Genomic DNA, 21,126 nt, shown 5'->3' on the forward strand with positions numbered 1-21,126 from the left:
AAGATTTGATCTCATAGTGCCACTAAGATATCTAAAAATCCCTTCTTCTTCTTCTTTTCGGTACGAAAGGTGCTATTCTTTACGATTAAAATGAAATATAGCACATAAGCACATACTTAACATAATAACAAGTAATCTAGCATTGAAAAGAAAGGATTTGATCATACATCGACAGTTTGCTATGTTTACAAATATACCTTGATTATCCAATTTGATTGATAACTTCTTTTGAATGTTTATTGACTTCAATTCTTTCATTTTGAACTCTATTCTTTCTTTTTGAGAATAGAGCTTGTTTCCCGATCATGTGCTCAAACATCCACTAACTCAAGACGGCTTGCTCTTTATTTTCTTTGGTACCTACAAAATAATTTAGTTTTTGTTCTTTGGTACCCATACAACTTTGGGTCCTTGATTGTTAGTGTTCGTAGACTTTGGAATCCACTTGTATTTGCTCTCAAAGTGAAACCTCTTTTTGATTAAACAATTAAAAGATACATGTCCATTTTTGTTGCAAAAATGACATGATATGTTTGAAATAGGGGAAGTAGAAGCTTTAACAAAGAAGTTTTCAAAAGACTTTTGTTTTAAAAACGGTTTGTATCCAACTCTTCCTTTATCAAAAACATTTTTGTTCACCAAGCATTAAATCAAAAATTTTCTTGCTTTGAGTAAATTTGTGAACAATTTGAGTCAAATCTAAAATCTTTTTTTTTTAAAGAGGAATTCTTCTTAATTAAAAAATCATAATTGAGTTTTTCTTTTTTAGAATCATTTTTAGTTTCCAAAAGTTTCTTTACTTCTTTTTCTAATGAATAATTTTTCTTTTTGAATGTAGAGTGTTTGAGAGCAAGTTTTTCAAATTCTTCAAGAATTTCATCATAAAAAGTAGATAATTCATCATATGAAAAATTTTCATTTGAATTTACCTCATCATCAATAGCCATGAAGCACATGTTGGCAATCTCCTCTTGACTTCCACTTTCTTCATGATCATCATTATCACTTTCATCCCATATTGATTTAAGTGCTTTCTTTTTGATGAATCTATTATTCTCTTCACCCTTTTCTTCTTTCTTTTTGATTTGATGATTGCTGCAAAAACTTCTCCATTTCTTAATAAGAAAAACTAGATCATCAAGTTCTTCATCATTCAAATTTTCACTTGAAGTGCCTTCATCAACATTGATTCTAAAGCAATTTGGCGCATTTCTTCTTCTTTGCTTTTCATTGTTTTCTCCTTCGTTTCGGTGTGATTTAGCTCATATGTTATCAGTGTTCCATAGAGCTCTTCCAATGGATAAGTTTTGATATCTTTATTATTCTCTATCAACATTCTCAACGGGCTCCATTTTTCCAAGAGCGACCTAAGCACTTTACTCACAAGTTCACCGTTAGTGAATTTTCGATCAAAACCTTTAATGCCATTAATAATATCGGTAAAACGAGTAATCATGTCAACAATCGGTTCATTTTCTTTGATAAAGAAATTTTCAAAATCTTTAACTAAGATATTTATCTTAGTTTCTTTCACTTTGCTAGTTCCAACACGGGTAACTTCCAAAGCATGCCTAATATCATAGGCGGATCACATGTACTAATACGATTAAATTCATTCCTATCTGAAGCATAATAAAGTATATTTTTTGCTCTATCATTTAAAGATAATTTCTATTTATCCACCTCACTATATTCTTCTCTAGGTTTAGGAATTATTTGATCCTGTTTACTATCATCTTTAATAACCTTTTTAGGCACATATGGACCAAATTCAATAACTTCCCAAATATTGTAATCTATTGATTGAATAAATATTGTCATTTGAGCCTTCCAATAGTTATAATTAGTATCATCGAAGAAATGAGGTCGATTTGTAGAGTGTCCATCAAGATTTTGAAAAATTAGGTTAGCCATTACTCAAGATTGTGGAATCTTTAAAGATGAGTATCAAACTCTGATACCAATTGAAAGCCTAAGAACGACTAACCAAGAGGGAGGGTGAATTGGTTATCTAAAAAATTTTCGAAAATAAATGCAAATTTAACGAAAAAACAAATAAGATAATAATCAAGTAAGATAACACGAAAATAACAAGAGGAAGAGAATAGAAGGCGCAAACGATATGTTATGGAGGTTCGATCCAATCAACGATCTATGTCCCCCGTTACCAAGCTCACCGTCACGAGCAAGGCCTTTTTCACTATTGTTGATTGACTTATGGTGCAATTTAACCCTTACAATATTTTCGATGACTTGCAACCAAGGAGCACCAATCCTTTTACAACATTGAACTTTACGGGACCTCAACACGACCTACACTATTGAGTTTTACGGGATCTCAATATGATTGACACGGTGACTTACAACAAACAGCACCGATCTTTTTACAACGTTGAAATTTTCGAGACTTCAACACGATCCACGATCCAACAAGAAAAATAATATTACAATTAAAAGTTTCTCTCTTAATAAATGATATGGTCACAATTAAGTATCAATAGAGAAGTAGGCTAACACTTCAATAAATAGTAACAAATGATAGCTCATGTGTTAGATGAAAAACTTTGATGGATATGATAATTAAAAATTAGATTTAACCAATCAAAGTATTTCAATGAGAAGATGAAGAAGAATTAAATGTAATGTGAATTCAAATATTCTTTTCAAGAAATAACTCCCTTTTAATGAATTATTATCATAAATCAAGTGCCAAGCGAGAAATAAGGAACTTTGATGATTTAACAAGTTTGATTCAACAATCAAAGTTTGTTAATATGAAGAAGTAGAGAAGTTTATGCAATATAAATGTAAAGACCTTCTTCAAGAATATCTCTTTGAAAATTGATATAAATAAATTAAATACAAAGAGATATGGAAAGCTTTCATGAAGGAAATGATTCAAGAAATTTGATTCAATAATCAAAGTTTTTGCTAAGAAAATATAAATGAAATGAAAATATAAATTAAACTCAAGATTTTCCACAAATATATCTCACTAGAAAACTCTCTTCATAGTTGTGAAGAATGAAAGTGAAGTGGTATCTATAGAAATCAAAACGGAAAAGTTTCTGTTCAACCGGACGTCCGGTCCGCTAGCAACCAGACAATCAAATTAGTCGTTGTGCAATGGTAACAAAAAATTGATTGTTGGTGAATCGGACGTCCGCCTGGTTAATCGGATGTCTGATTGACTATTGATAGTTGACTTTTTCTTAAATTGTGATCCAAGTTCAAGTATGACTTTGAAGAAAATCAACCTTACTTTTGATTAAAATATTTTATGCAAGTGACAGTGAAAAATAACTTTTCGTGCACAAAATAATTTTTGAGTCATTGTCATTCGTTACTAAAGATCAAAGTGTTATACCTCTACATATGATCTAGAAAGTCTAGTATTTGATCTTGCTTCGAAGTTTCTTCCATATTTGGCTCTTGAATTTTTTATCTTTGTCATTCTTATTATTGGTCTTCAATGCTTAACTTTGATCTTGACTTTTCTTGGCGTTTATCTTTTAAGCTCTCGTTTCGAATCATTTGACTTGAACACATGAGTAACTTCCAATTTGATCTTCATTTCGAGTTTGATATATAATGCTTGATAGATTTTAATATTGAACTATCATCATTCAAATAAATTGTTAGAAACAATATTAATATTGTTTGTTATGATCAAAATATTGAGGATGAAGTCAACCATAGGTCAACACAATTGACCCATAATATTCTCAAATTTTCATCGTAAGGTCCAACACAACTTTTATATCAAACCTTGGACCTAGCCATTTTCTTCTCCTTTTGCATTAATTAACACCTCACCAAACCTATAAAACAACACTAATAAAACACATTAAAAAGTTTCATACACATAAGATCTAGCCACTAATCAAGTTAAAATAATATAAAACTTGAGAGCAAAACATACTCATCAAGCATCGTTGGCAAAATTGTCTCTATGCTTTCTTCCCTTTTTTTGGAAGCTAACCGAAAAACTCAACAAAATCGTATTCAATTCACCAGTTTCTGGTTGAAACGATCAATTTATCGGATTTTAATAATTTCTATATTTTAGGTTATAAGGCTACAATGAAGTAGTTCATGATTTTTGTGAACGAACAAGTCAAACCAGTTCGATTTTCAAAATATTGAATAATACAACAATGAGCAATATTATCTATGTCTCGACAATTTAGATGGCGTTAATTAATATGCATTATTTTAAAATAAACTAATGCTACATTCACTGCCATTTGTAAGCATTACTTACTAATACCATTATTCTTCTAAATAGAATTCATGTCCACACAATTAAGATGACCAGTCAGAGTTAAACGTACATTACACATTATTCTTAAATACTTTATAAGTACTTTAAAAATAATATTTGATAATAATTTGTTGGAAGTATTTGATAAATGTCAAACAAATTAAAGAAAATAAAATTTAGGATAGGAACTAAGATAAGAAAATGTATTCTCAAAACTCAATTTCTATTATTCAAATTTTTATGATGATGAAATATTATAAATGAGCAACCCATGTATACTACATTTGGTACATAAGAATTAATTGCTAATACATGAATTTAAACATCCATTAAAGTTCCTAAATACATGAATAAAAAGAAATCTATCTATAATAACTATAGAATCATGTAGATTAAGATTCATTGACTCTAGATTAATATGAATATTAATTAATTAAGAATTAACAACACGAAATTCATATATGACTAGAATTTTATAGTATTTATTACATATTGAAAAACGAAAAGTAACGTATTATTGAAACAATTAATTGTAGTGGGATTAAAATCGTCCAAAAATGATTATCACTTGATGTGATATTTAATGTATTATAGATATATTAATTAACATTACTCGATCATCATCTAGACTATTTGTGGTTAACATTATTCTAGATCAAAAGTAAAAGTATGTTAAACAAGAGACTAAGTACAAGTGGCTAAAACCTTTGGTTCCCCCATTGTCATGCAATTTGTAAATTGATATATCATAATTTTATATAGACCAAAAATTATATGCGCCTTTTGAATTATTATAGTATTGTTATGGATAATGCAACATCTTTGAGTCGCATCATCTTTCGCTAGTGCTATTACCTTTGACTCAATTCACACATCTTATTCCACTTTAACTCTAATCAACAATTATTCATCATAGTGGATGCCTATCTAACATATGGTGATAACACAATATGAGGACACATGTGAGTTGTCCATTCCATGAAATTCGATATGCGAGAAAATAATAACGATTTCAAGTTTTGAAATATCTTTAAATTTAATATTTCAATTGTGCAAGAGTTGTGTGCTCTTTCACATTCAAAGATACTCAAGTTTTTTTAATGAATTCAAGATTCTTATTTAAAATTCGATAAATTATGATATTCATAAGTTCAAGAATTCAAATTATAGATGCATCTTTACTAGTTAGTCGACCGTGATATCTATCATATTTTGTTCCTAAATAATATTTTGTTTTCTTTTTGTTATTTTCAGTGAAGTGCAATGTTAATATAATCATTAACATTTATAGTAAATTGCACCACTATCTTTGTTGGGTATACTATTACGATCATTATAACGAATAATCTATGAAATAATGCACGAGAACAACATGCATGAAAGTTATATATCATTGGACTATTAAATTAATCAAGAAATGGAACACATTATTACAACACTAAATAATAGAGAATGAATATTATACAAGAATCAATTATTTATTTTATTGTAACAAATTTGTGCAGATTTCATATTATTCTATGACAAGAATATTACGCCGTACTCCAATATAGTTGGTCTGTGTTCTTGCATAATATGCAAGTGGTAGATTAATATATATATGTGAATATATTTTATTCCACTCGAAAAAAAGGAAAAGAAAAAAAAAGAATTGTTGTGATATGTTTCATATATTGAATTGGATGGAACATAATTATAAATAAGGAAATTCTCACTCAGTCCTCAAACATTAAACTTGTTGCACTTAGATCCCCATTCATTTTTTTGGTAGCATTTAGGTCATCAAATTGCCATTTTTAGAGCACATAAGGACAAATTGACAAAAAATCGTCCAATATTTCATCAAATAGTCACTTGAAAGACTGAGGAACTTAGTTTATGGGTAAATAAAAATTCCCCTGGAATAATGGGTCAATGCCTCTCAAGTGACTATTTGACGGAAAGTTTAATGATTTCCATCCACGTGTCATTATGTGCAGTTTGGGACCCTAAATACGATAATAAATAAATAAAAATAAAAATGAATGGGGACCCATGTGAGACAAGTGGTAATCTTTGGGGACTATGGGGTATGAATATCTCTTAAAATTTAGAAGAAAATGAGATGCATGTATATTATTTTATTTGCTTCTAACACAAGTTTCCCCATGTTGACATGATAAATGATAATTATTTATCTGATAAAAGATGTTGTCGTCCTGAAACAGGGAATATCATCATGGAAAGAAGAAGCTCCTTTGGCTCATTGATTGCTTCCAAGCATCTTAAAATTACAACTAGACAGAGAACAAAGCATGAGAGCATTTATTTTTGTTTTAGTAGTGGGATTCTCATTCACCACACCACACCACCAACTCAATTTCATGTACACTACCCCTATTGCCATTGGACCCAAAATTCACCTTTCCAGTTCCAATTCCCAATCCCTTTTTTTTTCTTGGGAAAAGTTTCTTTTTTGGGTCTGAATGCTTTGTGGGTCCCCAACACTAAGCCAGCAGCATTTCCAGATTATCATGATGATGCTGATTATTATCTAAATGTCGTATTTCTTGATGATTCATTCTGAACTACTTCAACAGACTGGCTAGACAAGGTCAACTTTAACTCTACCTACTACGTGTTTGATGATATGCGTATGTGAAAATATGCATGTCTGCTTCTACATAATGTTATGGAGACCTGTAATTGTCCTTGTTTGCTAATTGGATAGTTAGAGCTTATAGTTTCCTTTGGTTTTATAGTTATTTGAATGTAGTATATATATATATATTTTAGACTTGCTGCTAAGTTTTCTGCTTATTTGATTAGTGGAAACAGCATCTCCTCCCTGTTCTTGTTCATTTGAAAATGTTTACAACATCTAAATTCTTTTGTAAATATAAATAAATTAAACTCCGTTATTTGGGTAAGCTACCTGCAAAAAAGCCAAATTAACAATTAACTTCCAAGAAGTGAGAAGTGGGATCGTTTAGCATCAATCTGTCAATGCACGGTGCATCCTTTCACCCATTTCCCAAGATATCTTGAGATGTGAATCAATCTAAGTACGTAAGAGATCCAATAAAAAAAAAAAAAAATTATACTCCTTGGTGCCTAAAATTGTTTATCTTTGACAAGATTTCACACGAAGCTGCTATACCCTGGTGCGACTTAATTGATGCTTGTTTGTTTTCTCTGCCATATGCAACCCATGAGACATATGTAGATAGTCATTTTTATGGATTGAAGTTTTTTCTGTTTAGAATCAACTAAAGGAGGTGAAGGATTACTGGGAGCGTCTTGCTTGAACATTAGAGGAGATCACATGGCTGAAACCTTTTCCATTACTCATCTTTATCTAATGCTATCAGTTTATTTTCTTGTGCTCCTATCCTTGTCCAGCAGCTGCTTTGGCTCCAATATGCCCGATGTTGAAGGTATACAGCTTGTAGACTTGCCTAGACTAGCTTTTTCACTGTTTTTTGGTGAAGTGTACAATATGGCTTAAGATGTTTCTCAAATTTATGTGAAGATAAATGATATTAGAGCTATGGGGATTCTTTGGTTTGCTATGGGGTTTGGTGTAAAACAAGTAGACTAGGCTATGCATAGACGGATGCCTTATGATAAGATCTATCGACCAATACAAATTTTATATTTATATGCAAAGCTTAAAAAAGAAAAAAGCAGGTAATGGATCTGGTTCTCATGTTCGCCTTTGAGCCCTGAGAACTCAACAGTTTTCAATTTAAAAGACAGGCAGTTAAACTTTTATCACTAAACCCTATTTCTTTTGGTTCTAGGAATTTTTTCACACTCCTATGCCATTAGCCAATTACAAGTTTTTTGTTTTGAATCAAGTTATGAAAGAATAATGGTTTCAGCAGTTTTTGGTCAATGATCCATACTTAGTAGAAATGATCATTTTATGGTCATTATTTTCCAAATGTCAACTGCAGAGTATATAAATGTGCTGTTAGCTGCAAGAGAAAAGCTGTGCACTTAGTGTTTTTTTTTTTTTGGTATCATCTACATCCGAAATTCAAATTAGAGTATGCATGGTGTACTGAGATGTAAAATGGGGTTGTCTCCATGTTTAATAGAAAGACTGTTCATATTTATGGAATCCTATTGCTACTTTGAACATACTTGTTTCAGAACAATGCTACACTAAAATTCAAAATATTAGTAGGCGAAGCAATATACAAGTAAATTACTAAGTATCTATGCACAAAAGTTAATCAAAATATAGAAAAATTGAAAATCTTTACTAGAAAGACACACACAGTATCAATTGTCTATGGTTGTTTTATCATTCTGATGAATGAGCTTTTTCCTTTTCCTTTGACGTTTCAGGTGAAGCTTTAATAGAATTTCGAACAGCTCTGAATGATTCCAATCGTAAAACTGCAGATTGGAACTATAATTTTGTCAGCCCCTGTTTCAGTTGGTCTCATGTTACATGTAGAAATGGAAACGTGATATCCTTGTTAGTATTAAATTCTCTTCCTCATTCAAATAAATGGTTTGACTCTTTCTGTTTCCTCTATTCCATCATGAAAGACTGGAACTGAACTTAGTCACATCTATCGGCCCAGCCAGCTTTACAATTTACTGGTATCTTGTTTGTTAATGCATCAACTTGCAGGAGCCTGGCTTCTAGTGGATTTTCAGGAACTCTTTCACCAGCAATAACAAAATTAAAATATCTGGTTAGCCTGTAAGTATCGTTGTTTTTCTTCTCCTTTTCGTGAATGGTCCCCCTTGTGCTCTTCTTTAAATCATTAGCAAATCTTTTGTTTTCACTCTTTTCTCTTCTAGAAAGGGAGGGAGGAGGAGTTTCGAGAATCCTCAACTTGCATGTCAGCATGTTGATTGAGATCTGTCTTTTTAAAATATGCATCACCAAAAATTCTATTATTTGGATCTCTATTCATGTCTGCCTTCGACATGTATCAAGGCTTAAAGAATCTATCTCTTATGAAAAGCATTACCATGAAGATATACTTGAGCAACAGTTTCTTAAATTTCTCACCTTCTGTACATTCTTCAACCTTGTGTTTAATTAGCTCACCTAGCATCTTACCATAATATAGCCAAAATGTGGATGTGACATGTAATTGCAGCCATACTAGAATGGGCCAAAAAAAAAAATGAGGAAAATGATAACAGTTGAGGGTGACAGCAATTCCAGATAAATCTTGCATAGACATGAAGAAGTTCCGTTTCACAAAAGTGATGCAATCGCAATAGGCATGTTGGATTAGGAAGAGAGAGACTAAAATTAATATGGGATGATCGCAGAAGATTTGATTTTATTGGACTTTTCAATGGATACAGCGCTGAATTGAGTGGAGTGGTCAAAATGATTTGTGCAGCCAACTCAAAGTGTATAGAGAACTAAGCTTTACTTGTGATATAGCAGATTAAGAAACCGCAAGGATAACTTTGACCAGTCAAGATCTATTATGGGATGCTGTGTGCCTATTATTCATTTTGAGAAATACCTTAGGTGCTCTCAATCTTTGCAGGGATCTACATGATAATAATCTTTCTGGTCCATTGCCCGATTTTCTTGGAAGCATGTTAAATATTCAGAATTTAAATCTGGCATACAATAACTTCAATGGCTCTATTCCAGCCGATTGGGGTCAACTTTACAACCTGAAACATTTGTAAGTCTATGCAGGCATGCATTAGAAATTTAGTACTTTTAATTTACAAGGTGTTAACTTATTTCTTTTACATGCGTACGTAAATTTAGGATGCGTACGTAAATTTAGGGCTATATCTTGTTAGAAGTCTTATTATCATGCAAGCATATGCACCGAAGTGACAAATTTTGGAACTCTGCATCAATTAGGGTGATGAGTGGTAATCACTTAAGTGGACCTATCCCAGAATCGCTTCTAAACATCTCGGGCTTGTTGGAACTGTAAGAAGTCTCTATGCATTTCTTCACCCTGTCTTAGTGATTGTTCTTTGAGGGCCACTCTATCTTCCCCTATGTTTATACTACTAGTGGAATTTTCTACTTGCAGGAATCTTTCGTCCAACAATTTGTCAGGAAGAATACCTACAGAATTGTTTTCAATTCCCAGCTTTGAGTAAGTTTTTTCTTATTTAAAGTTCTTCAAATCTTTAATGTTATTGTAGAACCAGAATTTTGGGAACAGTAACACTTAGTTAGGTCCTAACAACTGCATGCTAAGGTTGTACAGGTGTCATGAAAATTTTCCAGCTTTCTTGCATTTTTGTTAAATTTTAGTATCAATTAAGTCTAAGGAAGCTATAATGATGCTTCTTGCTCAAAAGGAATCCATGCTCCTTTCATTTAAGTTTCTGTCAAAAATGTGAAATGTTAGGTGTGTTGTGATTCTGTGGTCATCGTGGGCCCATAGTTTTGTTATGTTGGTCAATTTGGAAATTATCATGAATAATTTGCAAGTGTGGTTATGGAATGTTTCAAAGTTACTGGAACATTTACATGGCATGCATTAGATTATCGATTTCTTTTTGACATATGACTTGATTTTGGTATGCTATGAACATTAACTTGAAGTATGAACTGGAAGTAAGATTGTAATCTTAGAGGAAAGAATTCTAGAAAGAGCTCCTGGGATGAATTTTTGGGGGACCTTGTCCATGATAACATACAGTAGAAACAGTGAGGATTAGAATAGAATCTAGATGGTATTCTAGATGGTAAGTTAATTTGTTGTCTGCGTCAATCTGAGCACTATTAAGACCTAAAGTTATTATATTATTTTTGGTGCCTCCACTTGTTCATTTCTGTCTTATGCATCACATATCAGCTTCACAGGGACGCATCTTACATGTGGAAACAATTTCCAGCACCCTTGTGTTCCAAATCCCTCCACCCGAGGTTTTGTTTATTTTTGCAGTGGAATTCTCAGTTTTATTTGAATATTATTCTTCTTGTGGAGAAAATGGCAGAAACTGATTCCAGATATCATTGCAGTTTCTACTAAAAATGCAAAATTTGAAGTTGCCATTATTGTAGCAAGCATATGTGCATTTGCTCTCCTGTTACTTGGGGCTGTCTTTGCCCACAGATTCCATCGGATGCATAAACTGAAGCCTGATGTATTTTTCGATGTGGCAGGTAAATTTTTCTTCTAATTTTTGTATGATATTGATACGATTTTATCCTTTTTGAGCACACAACATATGAAAAGACTGCCCTGAGAGCCAGAGGTATTGGCTTTCTACATGTTTGTCAGAGTCAAAGTTAATCAAGGGTTGAAATTATTTCAAGTATTTCCTACCCTTCCTAATCCATTTAAAGGGAATATTGGAACTTCATCTTCTGACGCACAGGAATCAAAGACTCAAGTAAACAAAGAAACCAGTCTAATGGTGGTTCGATTCTTTAATTGGAGTGTGCATTTATATTTGCATGTTCCAAAATTTTCCATCCTTCTCACTACTGGGAATTATCTGACCCCCTTTTAGTTGATGATTGTTATAGATATCTGCATCCTCTTTTCTGAACTCTGTAGTACAATTAGAGAGATTATTCTGAACTCCACTTTGATTGATGTATGGCTCATATTTTCACTTAGGTGAAGATGAGAGCAAAATTTCCTTTGGACAAGTCAGAAGGTTTTCCTTGCGGGAAATACAGCTAGCAACAGAGAATTTCAGTGAAAGCAACATTATTGGACAAGGGGGCTTTGGAAAAGTATATAAGGGTATCCTTTCAGACAACACGAGAGTTGCTGTGAAACGCCTAATGGATTATCGTATTCCTGGTGGAGAGGCTGCATTTTCAAGGGAGGTTCAATTGATAAGTGTTGCAGTTCACAAAAACTTGCTTCGGCTAATTGGGTTTTGTACAACCTCGACAGAGAGAATTCTTGTTTACCCATTTATGCAGAACCTCAGTGTTGCATATCGCTTAAGAGGTACTCTCATGACGTTTAACTTGAGTTGCCTTCTTTTTCGTCAATGGTCTGTCTTTAGGATGAGATAGTTTACTATCTGCAGACTCTTTAAAATGGGAAAGAATGAATATGAAAATAAATTTTTTAGCCCCCACTCCACCAAGTAGATGCAAATTCCATGGAACCACCTTTCCTTGCAGGAGATGTTAATAGTAACATGCTCTGCATCATTCCATCACCTTTAGTTTGCAAGATGAAGAGAATAATACTCACTATACTCTCAAGAAACTTCGTGGTGAAGGGGAAATGATTTTGCATATTTCGGATTTCTTGGTCACTTTTATTTTTTTCTTATACATGTCATAAATGTGAGTTAAGCACTTCACTGAAAAATCAAAATCCTTTGAGTATGACAGATTTAAAACCCGGAGAGAAAGGCCTGGACTGGCCAACAAGAAAGCGGATAGCTTTTGGTGCAGCCCATGGCCTAGAGTACCTTCATGAGCATTGCAACCCTAAGATTATTCACCGTGATTTGAAGGCTGCAAACATCCTTCTAGATGATGATTTTGAAGCTGTCCTAGGAGATTTTGGATTAGCAAAACTAGTCGACACAAACCTCACACACATTACCACTCAAGTACGTGGAACAATGGGACACATTGCCCCTGAGTATTTGTCTACAGGAAAATCTTCTGAAAAGACGGATGTGTTTGGATATGGTATTACTCTGCTAGAACTAGTAACTGGTCAGCGTGCATTAGATTTCTCCCGGCTTGATGAGGAGGAGGAGGTTCTACTGCTGGATCATGTAAGTTCTGTTTCACTATTTTTTGGAACTAAATTTTGCAAAATCATACTTTATTTGTTACTTCGTGTATTTGTGCTGGTTCAAAAGTTGTATATCTATTTCAAGGAATGGTCCATTTTGGAAAGAACTGAATTTAAGACTGTCGCGAAAAGTTACACCTGCATCCATATGTTTGTAGAGTTTTGGCCAAAAGATTTCTAGTCTGAAGGTTCTCGTTGGAACATAAGAGTTACATCCATATCCACAATATATGATAAATGGGTGGCAATGTGACTTGAATTCTAGACTTTTGAATGCTTTGATATGATGTTGAACAACCTTTTGTAAAAGCTTAATCTATTACAGAGAAGTCAATTTATTTATTAAAATTGTCTTCAACACTTGTATCCTCTCTTTTGTTTGTGCATTTGGATATTCTTATTCTGCTTGCTCTATTCTTCCTAGTCAGGATATTTACTCAAATACTAAGCGGCTTTCTGTAACCGTTTTGATGTGATTCTAGATCAAAAAATTACTAAGAGAGGAAAAGCACCAGGACATTGTTGACGGGAACTTGAACAGTTATGATCTCGAAGAAGTCAAGACAATTCTCCAAGTTGCAATGCTTTGTACCCAGAGTTCACCAGAAGATCGTCCTAGAATGGCAGATGTTTTGAGCATGTTGCAGGGAGTCGGTTTGGCCGAGAGATGGGCAGAGTGGGAACAACTTGAAAAAGTAAGATATCAAGAATTTTCCCTATTGTCCCACCAGTTCATTTGGGCTGAAGATTCTACTTATGGCCAAGAAGCTATACAATTGTCACAAGCTAGATAGAAGTTTTTTCACCATGATAGCCGGGTGTTTTATATTTTACTTGTTTTTATATATACCTTTTACGATTTAGTTCAAAGTATTAGCTTTGGACATAGTTAATATATACTACGAGTACCTGTCCATATCCGTTATCAAGAATTTTCAGGCTTACCCATTATTGCCTTATCTTTTATAACAAATGAATTAAACAGTGTTCTTTTTATGTTTGACAGTTGAAGGCTTATTATGTCATTATTGATAGTAAAGTAAATTTAACTTGTAACTTCGGATAGTGTTAAATATTTATCTCCTCTCTAATATATAAAACTTATTAGAGGAACATGTTTTGAATTTCGTATTTCTTATGAAAGTACACAATAAATTCTTATATATAAACTATTTAAAATTAATTTTTAAGTAAAATTAGACCCGACCATTAGTTAATATTATCATTTACTCTCGAATTTGTTATTTGTCTAATTTTTTTGAAACGAAACCTATCAAACATGCTCATATTCTCGTTAAGATAAGTTTAAGTATTTGTTTGTATTTTATTATAAGACCATGTTTGGCTAATGATAATAAATTGTTTATAATCGATTGAGCAATTTTTTATTCACACATTTCATGAAATTCACTAGTATTTCCAATTCCCCGATTATTCATTTTTATCTATTAATAGTTTAAATCGTAATTATTTCTCAAACATGCATAAATTACTAAGGACTTGTTCGGTAGTGATTATGAGAATTGATTTTTTGATCGTTAGAGAGAAAAGTAGGTCTCATCTGTGAGAGAATAAGTCAAAATGATGATTGACTTAAAGAAGTAACGATTAAAAAATTGATTTTTTTGGATGAAAAATCAGAGGGAAAAATTCATGTCATGTGTATTGTTTGCACCAATTCACAAATCAGGTACAAAGTTTAAAAATTGAAAATTCAGATTTTTGTATAATTAATTGAAAATATTATTAATTAAATATAATAAAATCACATTTACACGATTAATGATCACAGATTCAAAATTATTGATCACAGATTTATTTATTGGTCATATACAATCGAATTAATTAGTTACAGATTATTTCGAAGTCACAAATAAAAAAAATTTGTAGGTCACAGATCAAAAATTTATAAGTCACAAATTATTTCATTGATCACATATCCAAAAAAATTACAAATCACAAGGTCACATATGTTCAAATTTATTGGTCACATATTCTAAATAGTTGGTCACATGCACCAAATACCCCCACCACCGATCCCAATCCAGCACCAATCTTGGTCACAAATCACCACCGCACAATTATTGCTTGCACCACACCATCGAATTTCAAGGTCACAAATTAATAATTAGTCACAGGGACCAGATAGTTGGTCATAGACACTAAACACCATATCTCGATCCACCACAATATTTGGTCACAAATAATCGAATAGTTGGTCACATACACCAAATAGCTCGTCACATACCACTACCACCACTACCACTTAAGATGACCACCACCATCACGGCCTATTGCCACCATTACCAACACAATCTAGCTCGTCACATACCACTACCACCACAGCCACTTAAGACGACCACAACCATCAGAGCCTATTGCCACCGTTACCAACACAATCCAACCTCCAACAACACAGACACGGCCTCAACAACCACGATAATCACCGGCCATTTCATTTATTTTACTTTTGACGGTGAATTGGGTGCAACAGTAACCCCACCTTACCACCACCATCATCGTCCCCAACAAACTTCCATTTTCAACTCACCACCACAACCACAAGCAGATCATCATTTTCAACTACAAACACTACTATCACAGTCAACCAACCACTACTAGATCCACCGCCAGATTCAACAAAAACCACCCCAACTGTCAGATCCAACTCCACCGTTGCCACAAAAAAAATACAGCCACCACTAGATCTAACAAAACCACTGCCACCGCCTTAGATTCAAAAAAAAAAACTCCAAATTCATTGGCGACACTACCACCACCACTTCAAATCACAACCCACAAACTACATAAAAACCATAAACTTCATCGACTCTCAACCACAAACATTGAAAAAATGGCTTTTAGGAGTGTAGGTAGTTCACCACTCACCGCTAGAATAAGATCGCCGTTGTGCCCATTGGTCGAGGTGGAGCGACGATTTGGTACTGTGCACGACGGCACTCAGTTCACTGCCAACCTCCATTGAAGAGAAAAATGGGTAAAAAATGTATCGTCGCTATAGTCGTCGAGAAGTACAACGCCGTAGCAGCTTACGACGACTGGAGTGCAGATTCGAGCACAATGCTGCCACTCAAGGATCTCGTTGAGGAGAGGGGGAGTGAGATAGGAGATTCATTTAGCTTTAGGGAGAGGGAGAGTGAGAGATCTGACGAGAAAAAGGAAGAGTGAAAGAAAGAATGGATTAGATTTAGGGTTTGAAATTGGGTGGGTGATTATTTTGGTGGTTGTTGAATTTGTAATATAATTATTAATATTAAATTATTAAATTGGCACATGATGTTTGATTAAAAATACTTTATATGTGATTTTTGAAGTGAGATCTTTAAATACCTATTCTAGTGTAATTTTTCCAAAATCAGAACCAAACATTTACATAGAATTTGGAAGAGTCAGACCCCAAAAGCTAGCCATTGAAGTTGGAGAACTCAAGCCTATATAAAATCATACAAAGAAAGTCCATACTTTCGATATGAGATTCAAGTGCCCATACATCTCAATGGGAACCATGACAAACCATCACGCTTCCGACTCGGCGTCCATGTCGAGCAAGTGCCCATACACCCTAATTGGCAACCGAGACCAGAAGACATGGTGCCTGCTCTGATATCATTATCATAGAACTTGGAAGATCAGACCCAAAACCTGGGCTATAAAAACTATACAAAGGAAGCCCATACTTCCTATATGAGATTCAAGTGTCCATATACCCTAATGGAAACTATGACAAACATGCACTAAAACTAAAAATGGATAGATATGAGTAATTGGTAAGTGAAACTGTGTGATTAAAGTGAAAGTTTTGACCTTAATATTTAAATTATAAGGGCAAACAACTACTAAGTTGGAGACTTTTAACTATTACTATTAGAAAGAAAAAAGAAAAACTACATTGTCAACGGTTTCATCACGTGATTCTCACGTGATCCAAAAGATTCCAAACCACATCTCACCCTGCCAAAACTGGCGGGAATATCGCTCACATTTCCCTCCCAAAACCCACCACCACCACAGGTCCACAACCCGTGGGCACCAACTACAACACCCGGAAATGCCCAGCGCCGATGACACTGTCACCCCAGCAGAACCAGCGCAAATCCATGGAAGAAGAGAAGTTCGATGAAGACGTGTTACTCGAGAAAACCCTCTTCAGTACGAGGAGGAGGACTCACAGCTTCACACCCTCTTTGAGCATCTGGGGAAGTGGAAACGTCTTGCTCTCTCTCCATCATACATCAGTTAGTCTTAGAACATTAGTACGTAATAAAATAAAACTCAGAACACTTCAATTTCACTGCTGCAATGTAATATGCGCTCCGATTTTTGTTCATTCCTCACGAGGGGAATTGGGGGAGATATATGACTTCTAGGGTTTTAAAATTCAATAGTGCTACTGTGACAGACTTCTAAAGAGGGTAAAATACATAATTTTGAAAATTCAGACGTGGCATGCTGACTTGCATACCTTTTCATTTAACAATCAATTTTTTTATCAATAATGGTACTGCTGCTTGGAGGGAAGTAAAAATGAGCGGGAAAAAATTAGACAACAACTATTGTACAACAAAAGGGGCTTCTTCTCTCTCCACTTTTGCAATCGGCCGAAAACCATTTCCAAAATTCAATGATCTAACCCACCATCTGAGATGGTACCGACTTCAGTGCAAGCCAAGATTTGTTAGGCAACGTTAGGCGACGAAAAATAAGACAACATCGGCTTCGATGGCGAGTGAATTTAGGTGGGTAAATTTCACCTTGTTTTTCGTAATTAATTGCACATTTTTGCTTAAATTTATGGAAAATTGCAATTAATTGGAATGTTTGTAATTAATGCACTAATTAAGATCTCCTTTTAGTCTTCACCAGCTCACGCATTTTGTAAAGTAATTAATTACAGTAAAGATTGTTAACTTCAAACTTTGTAATTTTGTATTGACAAATATACACCTTGTTCGACTCCCATAACAAAAGAAAACCTCATGTACAGAGCAACAATCTTGATTGTAGTGAACTCCACTGGACGAGCTCAAAAGACCAATAACTCTTAATTTGTGAGTATATAAAATGAACAGGCAACAAGGAGTGCACTTGTGTATCTGGGAGAGAGAGAAATAAACGGGGCAGAAAGAAAGTGGTTACTATGATGAGAATTTCATTGTGTAAAGCAAGGGAATGTGTGCTTTACCAAAAGTTGTTGTCTGTTACTGATTATTTTAATAAATGGAAAATGTTGGATTGAACTTTGAGATAGGAACAGTAAGGAAATTGAATAGTTTTTGTTGGGTTATTTATAATACTATTAACAGACTACATTTGTTGAATCTCGAAATTTGAATGGTCAATCAAGTATACTGGGAGCACAACAAGGGAGTAGTACAATGGGTGTTCGCATAATATTTTTTGTAATTGAAGTCACTGTTAGCAATTCATTCATTGTTATGATTTTCTCACCAAATTTTACCATGGTGCATGAACTTCTAGTTTGTAATGTTTACTTTATTTACAAAAACAAAAAATAAAATAATTAAGATTTACGGAGAATTATTTAGGTTACAACAAATGATACTAAACGTGAAATTGTTTTTATCGTAGCTAACAAAGTATGAACGATTTGCAAAATCAACATGATGATGTTTTGGTTGAAGATGATAATGAAATTGTTACCGAGTTCGCGAACTTAGTGGAAGGCGAAACATCAGTGGAAGATGATGTAAATGCGCCTGAGGTGGGTATGATATTTAAAGATGAAAAGGATATGTGTGACTTCTACAGAAAGTATGCTTATGCCATTTGTTTTCCGGTTAAGAAACGAAATTTGAAAAAGGGGAATGATGGAGTTTTGAGATATGTAACGTTGACATGCAGTCATGAAGGTTGAAGACCCAATAATAGTGGCAGTTTAGTGAAGCCACAACCGACAGTGCAGATGGGTTGTAAAGCTAGGATATCACATCTTGTGATATTATTGGAAACTAGAGAATTAATGCGGTCCATCTCGAGCACAATCATGAAACAGTTCCATCGAAGTTCAGGTTGTTCCGATGCAATCGATACTTGAGTGCAAATGTGAAACGGAAGCTTCAAGTGAATGATTTGGCAGGAATTCCATTGCATAAAAGTTATAATTCTGCAGTTGTAGAAGCAGGAGGATATGAGAACATGACTTGCATTGAGAAAGACCGTCAGAACTATGTAGAACAAGTGAGGCGATTAAGACTTGGAGAGGGAGATGATGTGGCAATACAATCATATTTTTCAAAAATGCAATCACAGTGTTCAGGATTTTTCTTTAGTATAGATTTGGATATCGAGTCGCGACTTAGAAATGTGTTCTGGGCAGATAACCGATGTAGGCAGACATACAGAGAGTTCGACGATGTGGTCACTTTTTGATACCACTTATCTCACCAATAAGTATGACATGCCATTCGCCCCTTTTGTTGGCGTCAATCACCATGGACAGTCAACTCTGTTTGGTTGTGGTCTCTTATCAAATGAAGGCACAAATACTTTTGTATGGCTGTTCAGGACGTGGCTTTAGTGTATGCATGGCATAGCTCCACATGAAATAATTACTGATTAAGATAGGGTCATGCAAAATACAATTCAGATTGTGTTTCCAAATATGAAGCACAGATGGTGTTTGTGGCATATTTTGAAGAAGTTTCCAGAAAATTTTGGACATCACATAGATAAGGCTTCCATATTTGTGGCTATACGTGGATTGGTATACGATTCGCAGTCCAGAAAAGAATTTGAAGATGGGTGGATTGCAATGATTGATACGTATTGTAGGTTGAGAGACTTGAAAAGAGATGAGAAAAACTGTCTTTTTTCTCTTATATTACATTACAGTCGAGTGCCCTCTTTTACAGTACTCAAGAGGGGCTAAAATAAGGAAATAAAAAATATTCTCAAATTCTACCTAATCTCCAAGAATCATGCCTAATTACAATAATTACAATTTTCCCTAAATAAAATAGTTAACTATAGCAACTAAGATATTATCATATTTTTTTGGGATTTCAATACTCCCCCTTAAGTTGAATCGTAAATGTTGATCATATCCAACTTGTGAATGAAATCATCAAATTTTTGTCGAGATAGACCCTTGGTGAAGATGTCTGCAGTTTGTTCCTGTGTGGGAACATATGTCATACAGATAGTTCCTTCATCTACCTTTTCTTTGATAAAGTGTATGACTATCTCTACATGTTTAGTTCGATCGGGTTGAGAGAAATGTTGATCGCAGCTTTGTTATCACAATACAGTTTAACTGGAGCCGTTAATGTAACGTGCAACTCTTTCAGAAGTTTCTTTAACCACAGTCCCTCACATATCCCTTGTGCTTCTGCTCTAAATTCGGCTTCAGCACTACTTCTAACTACAACATTTTGCTTCTTGCTTCTCCAAGTCACTAGATTACCCCTACAAAGGTTCAATATCCAGTAGTTGACCTTCTATCATCTATTGAACCTGTCCAGTCTACATCTGTAAATATTTCTATTCCCTTTTCATCATTCTTCTTGAAGAATAATCCTTTTTCGGAGGATCCCTTGAGATATCTGAGTATCTTGTAGACTACTTCTAGATGAGTTTCCATCGGAGAATGCATATGTTGGCTTGTCACACTAACTGTAAATGTAATATCAAGTCTAGTATGTGACAAATATATTAGTTTACCCACGAGTCTTTGATATCTGTCAACATCTACAAAGTTGTCAACATTCTTGACCTTTTTTTCTACATCGATCGGTGTATCACTCAGTTTACATCCAAGCATTTCAGTCTCGATAAGGAGATCAAGTATATATTTTCCTTGTGAGACACTGATACCTCTATGTGACCTTGCTATTTGCATTCCTAAGAAGTACCGCATTTGTCCCAGATCTTTTACTTCAAATTCTGCTGCCAAACTCTTCTTTAGTCTATCCATCTCTATATGTTGTCACCTATCAAGATTATATCATCAACATAAACAATTAAGATTATTTTTGTCCCATCATCAAACTGCTTGAGGAACATAGTGTGATCTGACTGTCCTTGTTGATATACTTGCCTCTTCAGTACCTTTGCAAATCTGTCAAACCATGCCCTAGGTGATTGTTTGAGACCATATAATGACTT

At 34.1% G+C, this 21,126-nt stretch overlaps 2 protein-coding genes across 5 annotated transcripts; both read left to right on the forward strand.

Annotated features, from left to right (window-relative positions):
- The first annotated feature begins 6,444 nt into the window (after positions 1–6,444).
- LOC111401110 (probable LRR receptor-like serine/threonine-protein kinase At5g63710) lies at positions 6,445–13,986 on the forward strand. Of its 4 annotated transcripts, none has more exons than XM_023028683.1 (12): positions 6,445–6,857; positions 7,507–7,680; positions 8,600–8,732; positions 8,892–8,963; positions 9,775–9,918; positions 10,107–10,178; positions 10,285–10,350; positions 11,059–11,129; positions 11,226–11,369; positions 11,830–12,171; positions 12,567–12,961; positions 13,464–13,986. In XM_023028683.1, the coding sequence occupies exons 2-12, from the start codon at positions 7,569–7,571 to the stop codon at positions 13,773–13,775; spliced, it is 1,863 nt and encodes a 620-aa protein (XP_022884451.1). In that variant the 5' UTR covers positions 6,445–6,857; positions 7,507–7,568; the 3' UTR covers positions 13,776–13,986. The 4 variants fall into 4 exon arrangements, with proteins under 4 accessions (XP_022884451.1, XP_022884450.1, XP_022884453.1 ...); XM_023028682.1 differs by lacking the exon at positions 6,445–6,857 and adding an exon at positions 6,859–6,897; XM_023028685.1 differs by lacking the exon at positions 6,445–6,857 and adding an exon at positions 6,921–7,308.
- Positions 13,987–18,601: 4,615 nt separating this feature from the next.
- On the forward strand, positions 18,602–19,392 carry LOC111400247 (protein FAR-RED IMPAIRED RESPONSE 1-like). The gene is made up of 2 exons (XM_023027670.1): positions 18,602–18,847; positions 18,976–19,392. Exons 1-2 carry the CDS (start codon positions 18,602–18,604, stop codon positions 19,390–19,392), a joined length of 663 nt encoding a protein of 220 aa, XP_022883438.1.
- Positions 19,393–21,126: the final 1,734 nt, after the last annotated feature.

Source organism: Olea europaea, chromosome 10, assembly GCF_002742605.1.
Source record: "Olea europaea var. sylvestris chromosome 10, O_europaea_v1, whole genome shotgun sequence".
In the NCBI taxonomy this organism is placed as follows: domain Eukaryota; kingdom Viridiplantae; phylum Streptophyta; class Magnoliopsida; order Lamiales; family Oleaceae; genus Olea; species Olea europaea.